The 14,168-nt window shown below is 37.9% G+C and overlaps 1 protein-coding gene across 7 annotated transcripts in view; it reads left to right on the forward strand.

Annotated features, from left to right (window-relative positions):
* The window catches only part of LOC105465590 (laminin subunit alpha 2), a 628,094-nt gene that overhangs the window by 143,714 nt on the left and 470,212 nt on the right, over positions 1 to 14,168 (forward strand). For all 7 annotated transcript variants that reach the window (XM_071096438.1, XM_071096439.1, XM_071096441.1 and 4 more), the window contains exon 2: positions 10,856 to 11,026. In XM_071096438.1, the coding sequence (XP_070952539.1) occupies positions 10,856 to 11,026 (171 nt within the window). The remainder of the gene's footprint in view (positions 1 to 10,855; positions 11,027 to 14,168) is intronic.

Genomic DNA, 14,168 nt, shown 5'->3' on the forward strand with positions numbered 1-14,168 from the left:
TGAGTTTTGGGGAAGATAATTTCAACAATGGGGAAGATTAATGGGAGTGGAGTCATGCAGGAAGACTGGGAAGGACAGTGGTGTGCAACCTTTTTGAGCCAGGGACCAGTTTTGTGGCAGACAATTTTTCCATTGACAGGGATAGGGGCAGATGGTTTCAGGATGAAACTGTTTTTTTTTTTTTTTTTTTTTTTTTTGAGACGGAGTCTCGCTCTGTCGCCCAGGCTGGAGTGCAGTGGCCGGATCTCAGCTCACTGAAAGCTCCGCCTCCCGGTTTCACGCCAGTCTCCTGCCTCAGCCTCCCGAGGAGCTGGGACTACAGGCGCCCGTCATCAGGCACTAGATTCTTATAAGTAGCTCGTAACCTAGATCCCTCGCATGCACAGTTCACAATACAGTTCATGCTCCTGTGAGAGTCTAATGCTGTTGTTTATTTGACAGGAGGCAGAGCTCAGATAGTAATGCTTGTTTGCCAGCCACTCACCTCCTGCTGTGCGGCCCTGTTCCTAACAGGCCACAGGCTGGTACTGGTCCACAGCCTGGGGGCTGGGGACCCCGGGTTAGGATGCTACTATAATAAATGTAAGGTAAGGTTAGGATATCTGAATATAAACGTTGATGTGTGTGTGGTAGGGGAGTGGTGTGTGTAGCTGAATTTGAGGTAGAGACAAAAAGTAATTAAACTGGAAGCAGAAATCTTAGAATGGGGAAAAGTAAGACATTCACAAAGTATCTTTTAATATTTTCTGGTTTCTGTGGAGTCACATTTTATTAATGTGTCACATTTATTAATGCTGACTTTGATGTTTATCTACCTAGAAAGAATGACAGAAATTTCAGGAACAAAGATGACTGTGAATTAGGTACCAATATTTTTGTGGACAGTCTTCATGAAGTCAGCCAATAATGGAGATGAGTATGTGGAAAGGGTGCATTATTTGGACTTTTCGAAAAGAAGTTATTGGGCAAGCATGATGGCTCATGCCTGTAATCTCAACAGTTTAGAAGGTCGAAGTGGGAGGATCACTTGAGGCCAGGAGTTTGAGATCAATTTGGGCAACAGAGCAAGATCCATCTTTACAATAATTTTTTCAAAAAATAGAAATTAGCTGGATATGATGACTTTCACCTGTAGTTCTAGCTACTCCGGATGCTCAGGCAAGAGGATCACTTGAGCCTAGGAGGTAGAGGCTTCAGTGAGCCATGATCATGCCACTGCACTCCAGCCTGGGCAACAAAGTGAGATCCTGTCTTAAAAAAATTAAACAAATGAAAAGAAATGAAGCTATTGAATGACAATGAAAGAAACTGATTTGTAAGTGCCCTTCAGGAAGCAGAAGGAGGCTACTGTCTTTCCCCAGTGATTTTTATGAATCCACTGAGGAGATCTGCAGAATTGGTGTCACTGCCAGAGGAAACCAATGCTTCACTTGCAAAGAGGAGTACTTTCTTAAAATTGAGAAATTTGGAAATATATCATAGAACTTGTAAAGCTATGATGAAAGTTGGCCCATGAGTGTGTTTATAGAAGGTAGAACTAGATGGCATAAGACTCAGGAGGTGATAAATGTTTTGGTTTAGAGTAGGAAGGAGAGTGAAACACAGTAGATCTTTAACAATAAAATTTTCACTCATTTGGAATTTTGGAAACTGTGTTTGAAAACCAGCTGTGCCATTTAAATTCTGGGCATTTGTTTCTTCATTTGTAAAATTCAAGTTTGAACTAGGCTTCTTTGAACTAAATTCTTCTTGCCACCAGACAACATCCTTCTTCTTCATCACCTAGAGGAACATTGCCTGCCTGAAGCCTAAGGAAGTAGCCTTCCCTATGCCACACAGCAGACCCCTTAATGGTTCAGTGAATTTCTCATTGACTTGTACAGTGCTTCAAAAGAAAACACTTATGCATCAGACATGATTCTAAGTCCAAGTTCTTCATTTATATGAGATTAAAGAACTGGAAAACTGTACAAGAGAAATAGTCACCTCCTGATTGCAGGCCTGTGGGTTTCTTGGAAAAACTCAGCAATTTTGCTCATCCAGGACTATCTTTTTGCCTGGTTCCTCTGATTCTGAAGGAAGTTGAAAAGATAGTTTTCCTTTGCTGTATCCAACATCCTTTTCTACAGTTGATTTAAGAAATGCCAATCTAACTTTTTATTGATATTGATATTGAAAATACATAAAATCCAATGAATGAGATAAATCTTACATATGTGTCATATTTCTATAGATTTTTTTTGACCAACATTTTATTTTGAAAATTTTCATGCACATGGTAAGGTTGAAAGAATCATACAGTAAACACTACGTACTCAAAATATAGATTCTAAAATTAGGCCAAGTATAGTGGCTCATGCCTGTGATCCCAGGGATTAGGGAGGCTGAGGTGGGAGAATTGCCTGAGGGCAGGAGTTTGAGACCAGCACAGGCAACATAGTGAGACCATGTCTCTACCCAAAAAAAAAAAAAAAAAAAAAGTGAGCCTAGCACGGTGCTGCATGCCTGTAGTTATAGCTACTCAGGAAGCTGAGGCAGGAAGATTGCTTGAGCCCAGGAGTTCAAGGTTACAGTGAAGTATTATAATCATGCCATTCCACTCCAGCCTAGGCAACAGAATGAGACCCTGTCTCAAAAAAATAATAATAGTTAATGCCAGGTGCGGTGACTCATGCCTGTAATCCTAACACTTTAGGAGGCTGAGGCAGGCGAATCAGTTGAAGTCAGGCCAATATGGCAAAACCCCGTCTCTACTAAAAATACAAAAAATAGCTGGGTGTGGTGGCAGGTGCCTGCAATACCAGCTACTCAGGAGGCTGAGGCAGGAGAATCACTTGAACCTGAGAGGCGGAGGTTGCAGTGAGTTGAGATGGTACAGCTGCACTCCAGCCTGGGTGTCAGAGCAAGACTCTATGTCAATAATAATAATAATAACAATAATAATTATAAATTAACATGTGGCTATATTTGCTTTATCACATATCTATCCATCTGAACATATCTACCCATAAATCCATTTTATCTTTTAATATACTGCAAACCTCATTCCTATACACATGATCATGAATATCGTTAACTGGAGTTAAATACTGCTATATTTCTTTTCAAACTCAAATTTATCTACATTGAAATGCATAAATTATCACCCAGTATAACATTCACTCACTGAATGTAATATTTAATTAACAAATACATACACCATTGTAATACAAACTGCTATCAAGAATATTATCATCATCCCAGAAATTTTCTTTATGCCCCTTCCCAGTCAGACTCTGCCCCCAAGCCCCCAAAGGCAACCATTTTTCCTGTTTTATTTTCCCAAAAGATTAGGTATGTTTAAAAAGATCATATAAATGAATAATAGAGTATCCACTCTTTGGTGTAAACTTCTATTATGTGGCATAATCCTTTTTGGAGTCATCAGCGTTGTTGCGTGTATCAGTAATTTGTTCCATTTTTATGTTGAATAGTATTTCCTTGTTTAAATACACCACGGTTTTTGTATCATTTCTCCCATTTCATGGAAACCTAAGGTGTTTCCAGGTTTGGTTATTATGATAAAAACTTCTATGAACATTTTTGTTTAGGTCTTTTTATGGACATGTAGTGTCGTTTATCTTGGATATGTACCTAACAGGGGAAAATGTGAAGGACTTTTGTATTTATTAAAAACTACCTGTTTTCTAAAATGGTTATGCTAATTTACATTCCCAATAGCAATGCAACAGACTTTCAGTTGTTTCACAAACTTTTTAATATTTGGTGTTGTCAATCTCTTTAATATAATGCCATTTAATCTAAAACATGAGAACTTTGCCAATATATAGGTCCAGTTACCGTGATCTCTCACCCACCATTTCTTCATTATAGTTGTCATATATATTCTATTTACAAACATAGGCAATGATGTGATTTTTGCCTTAAATATTAATATGCATTTAAAAGAATTTAAGAGGGAAAAAGTCTATTGACTTCAAGTGTACTTATGCTTTCTTTTATCATCTCCAATTTTCTATTAATCACATATAGTGGATTTTTTTAAATTCTAGATACTGTGTTACATTTTTCAGTTACAGAATTTATATTCAATATATTTTGTTGTTACTATTTCTTTTTTGGTACAATAATTTTGTGCATGTGTGTGTGTCTTTGAGTATAGTTTAAAAGCTGCTTGAAGATGCTTGCTTGCTTATTCCAACATCTGGTTGATCTCAGTACAGTCTCCATTGATTGCTTTTTCTCATAAGTATGAATTACTTTGTACTGTTTCCATATATGTCTAGGTTTTTTGTTGTTGTTGTTGTTGTTGTTTTTGTTTTTGCTTTTGTTTTTTATTGCAACCTGGATGTCATGAATAGTATATTGTAGAAACTCTGGGTTTTTTTATGTTCCTCTGAAGAGCACTCACTCATTCTTTTTTGTTCTTGCATCAGTTGGTTAACTTGACTGGGCCCAAATTTTTTCTTTCCTGTAGAGTGCAGGACCTAAAATCTCTGTTCAGTTTTTCAGTCTTAGTTGGGCTACTTGGAATCTGCCTAGGGCATGTGTAGGTATGGCATCATTGAGCAATTTGGACAGTTTATGCACAGATTGAGGCTCCCTTTCTGTGGCCCTCTCTTTACAGCCGCTGTGGCTATTTTTAGTTTTGTTGACTAGTTCTTCAAGCCAGTAAAACTGTGGGTTTCTATTTGAGTTTTAGCCATCCAGTGCCTTTTCCTTCTAAGTATTCATAGCCCTCCTGGCTTACCTGTTCTTGGGTGCACTCCAGGTATCTGGTGTTTGCTGTGTGTGTATATATATACACATATGTGTGTGTGTGTATATATATACACACACAGGATTTATAGCTGTTATCTATGGAAGCTTTGCTCCGATATACACAGGATTTATAGCTGTTATCTATGGGAGCTTTGCTCCGATAAAAGCTACTTCACAATTATTAAAAATAGAACCTCCATAAGTAGATTTTAAAATGCTTCTGCCATTTGAAACCAAAAAGTGGGATTTTGAGAATGTAGATCATCAAAATCATGCCAACATGTATGAACATACTACATTATTTGAGAAAGCAAATACAGTATAAACACATCCAAACAAAAACGTGGAAATTTGGTGATTTTTTCCAAATGTTTGCCGTATTGTAGCAGAATTTCAATTTTTCACATGATATACACTTAGCCTTTTTCTAGATATTCTGTTACCACATATATATATATATACACTATAGAACAGAGTATATTACTCTATATATTATATGAATAGTCTAATCTCTAATAAAATATATAGTATAAACAGAATATTGTTTGATTTTTTGTTCAGATATTGTTCCTTATAACCAGAACTCCAACTAATTTAGTCTAGTGCTATGCAGAAAAAAAATGTCAATCATAGTTGTATGGATAATGATCACTGGCTTTTATGTCATTAACATTACAGGACCTTAAATTGAGTTAAGAAGCTGTAAGTCAATACTCTCTAAAGGTTCATCAGTTATTTATAGTTCATTTACACTCCTAATGTTTACATAATCTTAACCAAGTAACACATATTGAATATGGAAATAAATATTGCCCTGGCGCTTTTGAATGGGAATAAGTAGGCACAGCATAATAAATTTAACGTAAAATGAAAATGGGTTGCAATCTATAATAAGACATGCTGAAGATTCAATAAAAGCTCAGATATTGATTCATTCTTCAAACTGGTCATTAGCAACTAATTGGAGACCTTCACTGACCAATATGCTTAACTGATTTTTAAAAATAAACAGCAAAATAGCTGATGAAATTTCATAAAGCAACTGTTCCCTGACCATAAAACAAGGCAATTAAATTTTGCAAAGGTTAATTTTTGAGCGAGGTCAGGAGATCGAGACCATCCTGGCTAACGCGGTGAAACCCCGTCTCTACTAAAAAATAACAAAAAACTAGCCAGGCTAGGTGGTGGGCGCCTGTAGTCCCAGCTACTTGGGAGGCTGAGGCAGGAGAATGGTGTAAACCCGGGAGGCAGAGCTTGCAGTGAGCTGAGATCCGGCCACTGCACTCCAGCCTGGGCGACAGCACGAGACTCCGTCTCGAAAGAAAAAAAAAAAAAGCACATAATCAACAACTGTAATAGAAACAAATCAAAGACAAGAATTGAAAGATCCTAAATGTAAATTTTATTAGTATCTTTAGTTTTATGGTTAGAAAACTCTATGAAGCAATGATGGATTGGTGAGGAATAAGTTACTTATTTTATTAAAGATTTAAATAAGCTTTGCCAAGGACCAGATTTTGGTTCTACTTTAGGCCCTGACAAGAAGTCTTGTAAGCTTTTTAAAGAGCTCTCTTGAAATCATAGTTATCGGTCTTACTAATTCATAACTTTGTACGTATCGTTTATCTTCTCTGAGCTGCACTTCCTTCATTTATAAAGTGGAATTAATAAAATTTATACAATGGGTTATATGGGAATTAAATAATATGAAGAATATAGAATAGCTTCAGAACCAATGTTTCTTCTACTCTGTAATCCCTTTGTAGCTGTATGATTTTGCTCTCTTTAATTATTTAATTATGTGGGATAATTGGCGTATAATCCAATTCTATATTTTCTGAACATACAACATGAAGAAAATAATTTTTCTCTGGTCTGTTCTCTTCCTCCTATGATTGCTCAGGCCTGGGAAAGTACAGGTCTTGCCTGCTCCAATCAGGTCTTTCAAGGCTCACCAAAGCAGGGCACAGGGAATCTTACCCATACCTGCAAAACAGGACTGAGGCCATGGTCAGGGTCAAAACTAGTCAGTGCTGAGGGAGGAGGCAAAAATTCAAGAGAAAAACTGACAATGCCGTGGTGAAGTTTTAGAAATGTTAGCACCTGCCTGTGATGACTTTTGTGTAAGTACGCTGGCTGTCTTTGAAGGGGGCAGGTGGAGCTAGACTACTTAAACTCATCATATAAGCCAGCAAGAGAAGTATAATTTTACAGATTCCCAGCATGTCTCTTCGTTCTTACTACCTATTTTTCTATACTGTAAATTAAATTTTAAAGAACTGGAGAAAAATCCACTAAAACAAATTACTAACAGTGACAAATAAGCAGTGGTTTATGTTAATATGTAAGTGCACCATTGTATTAGTTCATTCTCATGCTGCTAATAAGCATGACACACCTGAGACTGGAGAATTTATAGAGAAAAATAGATTTAATAGACTCACATTTCCACATGGCTGGGGAGGCCTCACAGTCATGGTGGAAGGCAGAGAAGTAGCAAAGGCAGGTCTTCTTACATGGTGGCAGGCAAGAGAGCATGTGCAGGGGCACGGCCCTTTATAAAATTGCCAGATATCATGAGACTTATTTACTAGCACGAGAACAGCATGAGAAAACCCTGCCCCCATGATTCAAATATCTCCCATCGTGTCCCTCCCACAACACATGGGGATTATGGAAACTACAATTCAAGATGAGATTTGGGTAGGGACACAGCCAAACCATATCAACCATTATGTATATTCAGTATGTAACCTATCTGTATCTGTATATATATCCACATCTATATACAGAAAATTACATAATCTTGTATGTTGAACAATTACAGATTCAAGTACTCTGACTCACTCATCATTCACATAAGCTTTCAGCATAGAGACCATACTCATATGCCATTCCCTCTGCCTGATACGTTTGGTTTTACTTGCTCCATTTTCCCTAACAGATAAACTTCTATTTCTCCTTGAAAATTGAGCTCCAGATTACTTCCCGATAAGCCCATCTTAGTAATAGTTTTATTCTCAGATCCTTTACTGTCTGGCATGATATGTGCTCAAAACATATTTGATGAAAGAATAGTTGTACAGTTAAATGCAAAATGGTGATGAATGACAAAAGAGACAGATATACAGACAAACTTTATTTATTTAATCATATATCATTTATTTACCTAGAAAATAAAATGTCTAAGATAGATAACAGCATGGAGACCATCTAATTATTTTTAAATTATATGGTCTGATAAACTTCACAAAATTGTTAACCTGATAAACTTAACAAAATTGTTAGGCAGTTTTCACTAAGCCTCATATCATGGAAAAGATAAAAAGAAAAAAGGTAAAAACTTTTATATGATACTCTACTTTTTATAAAACATTACATTTTCTAATGAAATAAATAATACTTTATGAATGTTTAATATTTCTGTAACCAAAGATTACATAAGCTTTCCTTACATCACATTGACAGAATGTTTCATTTTGTTGGTGCCAGAGAGCACAGAGATGAGGGTGGAGTAAATTTATCAGGAATAATTAATGAGATAGTGATTAAGTGAAAAAGTAGGTACCATTGGCAAATCAGGAAAAATTAGCAACCTCAACTTTTAGCTGGAGAAAAACACAAGGCAGGAGGCCAAATGAGAGCTGGGGGACACTATTTTGGAGGAGCAGAATCAAGGGATTTGAAAGATGTATGTATGGGGAGGGAGAAAAGAAAGAACAGATAGTTTGGGTGCAGCTCTTTGGGAGATCTTAAGCATGACTGAGACAAGAACTGAGCTGTCACTTGATCTTTTGAATTCATTTTCCTGTGGAATTTTTTACAGTGATTACCATAAAGATTTAAACTATTTATAATTGCCATTTTTACTGTACTATTATCTTTAAAGAAATCGTAATAATCAATACATACAAGTCTAATGATCAAATATTATAAAAATTTTCCTAATTTACTTTCTTTTTTAATTTTTTATTTCTTTCAATTCCAAGGCCAACCAGGTCTGCAAGGTAAGACTAGATCTATGTTGGTTTCATACAACATTATAGATGCCGTTCAGTGGAGTGATTAAGAGGATAGACTGGAGCCAGATTGCTTTGGTTCAAATCATAGCTCTGCTACTTGCTAGCTGTAATCATGCGCGAGTTACCTAACACCTCTGTACCTTCTTAATAAAATAGAGATAATAGTGGTATGAAGCTCATGTGGATGTTTCGTGTAGCAAATCAGTTCATGCAGAAAAATAATGTACGAACAGTGTCTGACAATAGTGCCTGGCACATTGCAAACATTCAACGATGCTGACTATTATGATTATAATTATTATTATTATATGCAGATGATATAGACAAACATTTATGAGTCCAATATTTATAATCTAATTATTCATTTATTTTACAAATACATTGAGTGCCTACTCTGTCCCTACTATGTGCCAAGCTTTGAGGATAAGGCAGAAAACACAAATTCAAGATCTAGGGATCTCAGTAAAATATCAAGTCATGAGATTTAGTCAGGAAAGTTATTTCTCCTTCCTTCCTTTCTTCCTTCCTTCCTTCCTTTCTTTCTTTCTTTCTTTCTTTCTTTCTTTCTTTCTTTCTTTCTTTCTTTCTTTCTTTCTTTCTTTCTTTCTTTCTTTCTTTCTTTCTCTTTCTCCTTCCTTCCTTCCTTCCTTCCTTCCTTCCTTCCTTCCTTCCTTCCTTCCTTCCTTCCTTCCTTCCTTCCTTCCTTCCTTCCTTCCCTTTCTTCCCTTCCTTCCCTTCCTTCCTCCTTTCCTTCTCTCTCTCTCTCTCTCTCTTTCTGTTTTTCTTGACAGAGTCTTCCTCTGTCTCCCAGTCTGGAGTGCAGTGATGTGATCTCAGCTCACTGCAACCTCCATCTCCGGGGCTCAAGCAATTCTCCTGCCTCAACTTTCTGAGTAGCTGGGATTACAGGCGCCCACCACCATGCCCTGCTAATTTTTGTAATTTTAGTAGAGACAGGGTTTCACCATGTTGGCCAGGCTGGTCTTGAACTCCTGACCTCAAGTGATCCACCCACCTCAGCCTCCCAAAGTGCTGGGATTACAGGCGTGAGTCACCATGCCCGGCGAGGAATGACTTTCTATCAGAAGTTGAATTGATATTGACCTACTTGGCACATATATAGAGCGGAAACAACCTAGACGGTCAGCATTTTTTCTCCATAAATAGAGTCAAATTATCTGTAATCTCAAATGTACCTTCTCCAAGAACAGATTTTTCAGTTAAAGAGTGGCTTTTGATGAGTGTCTTTGCTATACTGTTATTGAAAAAGGGTCTATAATATGCAAATGCATATATATGCATGTATGAAGCACAATTGACATCAAGTTACAGGAAGAAAAGAGACTGAATTTGGTTCTCAGAGGGAATAAAAAAATCTCCCCAGCCCTACACTTAGATGGACCTCTGAGATTGCATCTACGAAAGTCAAAAACTTCTATTATATCTAAGACATAATTACTGGTGTATGATCATGGACTACTATAATGGCTTGTTTCTGGCAATATACTGCTTTATAATATTGCTGGATAGCATGGAAAGCAGTAAAAAATGGTTTTCCAAAATAAACATTCTCTATCTTCTCTAGTCTGGGGGATAAAGAAGTTTTAATAATTATTTACACCAAAGGATAATTGGAGCATGAAATGACCATAAAAAAATTTGCATAGTTGTGAAGAAACATTAGCATGCAATTATGTCTTAATACTAGATATAAAATATATGAAATGGAAGATGGAAGATTTAGTGAGATCTTTTACCAATAACTTCAACAGAAGATTTGTTTTCTAAAATGTGTCCTAGAGACAGGACCTTCTTTCTAGGTAAATAATAGAGATGAAAAATTAAAAAGAGCCTTAAAATCCATACTTAAGACCCAGAAAGAAAAATAATATTCTTTTGATAACACATAGTATTTATGTAATATACTGAATTGTCAGGTATTTATCATTAATTATCTCATGTTGAGTTACTTTAATGCTCTGAAAAATATTTTATCTCAATTGCTTTTAAAATGCATCAAAATCATAACTTTGTTTCTGGTCTACACACCTTCATTTGTCCGTCTTTTTCAGGTTTATTCCCTGCTGTCCTGAATCTTGCGTCTAATGCTCTTATCACAACCAATGCAACATGTGGAGAAAAGGGACCTGAAATGTACTGCAAATTGGTGGAACATGTCCCTGGGCAGCCTGTGAGGAATCCCCAGTGTCGAATCTGCAATCAAAACAGCAGCAATCCAAACCGTATGTATTTTAGTGTGTATTTGTGTGGCAGTGGGTAGGATCTATAATTGTGAGATGTTGAGGCCAAGTTGCATTAAATTCAAGGGTTTGTAATCCTAAGAATTCCTAGAATTCTTTTTTCCACTAAGAGCTTCTTCCTGGCCCCTCTTTGTCATTCAGCAAACATTATCAGACTTCCTTCTATGTACTAAATACGGTGATTGGAGATGATTCGCCAGCTGAAGGCCTGGGGCAGTCATTGGGTTTACTAACTCCAGATACCAGAGTGGTTTCTGAGGATGTGGTTATTAACTCAGGCTATCGTCATTCATTGGTAACCTATGTGCCAGGTATTATACCTGAGATCCAGGAGGAATAAGGTAGGGTATGGTCTTTGAGCTACTGATATATAGTGTGGTAAGTACAAAGGAAAGAATGAGCACGGGGTACTGCAGAATAAAGAGGATGGCCACAAAGTCAGTCTTGGTGTAAGTAAAGGCTTGCTAGAAGGAGTGATATCCAAGCTGATAACCAAGGACATGAGATAAACAAGGGTATGAGATAAACAGGTAAAGAGGTGAGGGAGGGGAAGAGGAGAAGTCATGCCAGGAAGAGAAATCAGAATTAGAGAGAAAATCCTAGTTACTCAGGGAGCTACAAGTAGTAGACTAGAACTGAAAGTGCCAAAGGGCAGAGAGTAGAGATGAGACTAGAGCAGAAGGCTGGAGCGGGATTATGAAGGCATTTAACACCACAGGAGAGGTGATTTAGGGAGAGGCACCATGCGAAGCCCTCTTTCCGGCCTCTATGAACCACAATGATACCTCAGACTTATTGATGTATTTATTCAACAGGCCTTTGAATGCCTCCTATTAGCAATGCATTATATTGGCGCATAATGTTAAATTACACATAACCCCTGATTCAGAGGACCTAGAGGGGAAATAGAGGCAAAAGAAAAGTAAATTTGGTGATAAAGGAACACGAATGCTCCATGTAGATGCTAAGGTCATCTAAAGATTCCTGATTAAGAAATCTTTATATATCTCTATCTCTATCTGTATCTATCTTTCTGACATGCCTTCTTCTCTTCTCCTCCCTTACCTCTCTCTCTCTGTGTATATATATATATAAATATAATATGCATAAAATAATATAGAAGGTGGCTATATACTTATATGTAATCTACATAAAGGTAAATATGTATCTTATATTATTTTTATTTATATTATTTTTAATAAACAGATATATTATTTTGTTTTTATTTTGTTTTTGAGGCAGAGTCTCACTCTGTGACCCAGGCTGGAGTGCAGTGGTGCGATCTCAGCTTACTGCAACCGCCACCTCCTGGGTTCAAGTGATTCTCCTGCCTCAGCCTCCTGAGGAGCTAAGATTACAGGCATGTGACACCATGCCTGGCTTTTTTTTTGTATTTTAAGTAGAGATGGGGTTTTGCCATGTTGGCCAGGCTGGTCTCAAACTCCTGACCTCAAGTGATCCACCCACCTGAGCATCCCAATAGATATATTTTTTGTTAATATTATTTTATATATAATATATAAAAAGGTAGATACATATATATATATATATATGTAGAGAGAGAGAGAAAGGAGGTTAATAAAGTGAATACTTAATGTCAAGTGAGGTGAACTATGATGTGAGTAAAGCTTCACAGTTATATTATTTTAAAATTTACTCAGTATTTCTTCTTCTTCTCTTTTTTTTTTTTTTTTTTTTTTTGGAGACGGAGTCTTGCTCTGCCACCCAGGCTGGAGTGCAGTGGCGTGATCTGGGCTCACTACAAGATCCGCCTCCCGGGTTCACACCATTCTCCTGCCTCAGCCTCCCCAGCAGCTAGGACTACAGGCACCTGCCATCACGCCCGGCTAATTTTTTTTATTTTTTTTTATTTTTAGTAGAGACAGAGTTTCACCGTGTTAGCCAAGATGGTCTCGATCTCCTGACCTCGTGATCCGCCCGCCTCGGCCTCCCAAAGTGCTGGGATTACAGGCGTGAGCCACCGCGCCCGGCCTCTTCTCTATCTTTTTTAATAGAACTTATTTTTAGAGCAGTTTGAGATTCACACCAAAATTTAAAATACAGAAATTCCCCATATATCCCCCGCCCCAACACATGTGTGGACTTCTCCATCACCAATATCCCCCTCCAGGGTGCTACATTTGTTACAGTCCATGAACCTACATTGACAACAGCATCACCAAGTTCATAGACTGCATTAGGGTTTACTCTTGGTGTTCTACATTTTATGGGTTTGGACAAACTTATAATGATATATATCTACCGGCCGGGCGCGGTGGCTCAAGCCTGTAATCCTAGCACTTTGGGAGGCCGAGACGGGCGGATCATGAGGTCGGGAGATTGAGACCATCCTGGCTAACACGGTGAAACCCCGTCTCTACTAAAAATACAAAAAAGCACTTTAGGAGGCCGAGACGGGCGTATCACGAGGTCAGGAGATCGAGGCCATCCTGGCTAACACGGTGAAACCCCGTCTCTACTAAAAAAATACAAAAAACTAGCCGGGCGCGGTGGCGGGCGCCTGTTGTCCCAGCTACTCGGGTGACTGAGGCAGGAGAATGGCGTGAACCCGGGAGGAGGAGCTTGCAGTGAGCTGAGATCGTGCCACTGCACTCCAGCCTGGGTGACAAAGCAAGACTCCGTCTCAAAACTGTAGTCCTGTAGTCCCAGCTACTCCGGAGGCTGAGGCAGGAGAATGGCGTGAACCCGGGAGGCGGAGCTTGCAGTGAGCTGAGATCCGGCCACTGCACTCCAGCCTGAGTGATACAGCAAGACTCCGTCTCAAAAAAAAAAAAAAGATATATATCTACCATGAGAGTATCACACAAAGTAGTTTCATTGCTCTTTTTTTTTTTATTATAAAACGTATGAGAGCTTTTTCTCACAATTTACATTTTTTATCCCAAAAAGAAAAGTGAAAGGCATTGTGCCTTTTTTCTTGGAGCTGGTTAAAGAGAGGCATGCATAGTTCCCTCATTATATAATTTAGGAATGCAGAAAACATTACTATATTTGAGCAATTGAGACATGTGATTAAAATTAGTGTTCATATATATCACAGAATATTAGAAAACATGTTAAGACACCAAAGAAGGCAACCACCAGAAACCTTTCCTATTAATGA

This window comes from Macaca nemestrina, chromosome 5 (assembly GCF_043159975.1).
Source record: "Macaca nemestrina isolate mMacNem1 chromosome 5, mMacNem.hap1, whole genome shotgun sequence".
NCBI classification, from domain to species: Eukaryota; Metazoa; Chordata; class Mammalia; order Primates; family Cercopithecidae; genus Macaca; species Macaca nemestrina.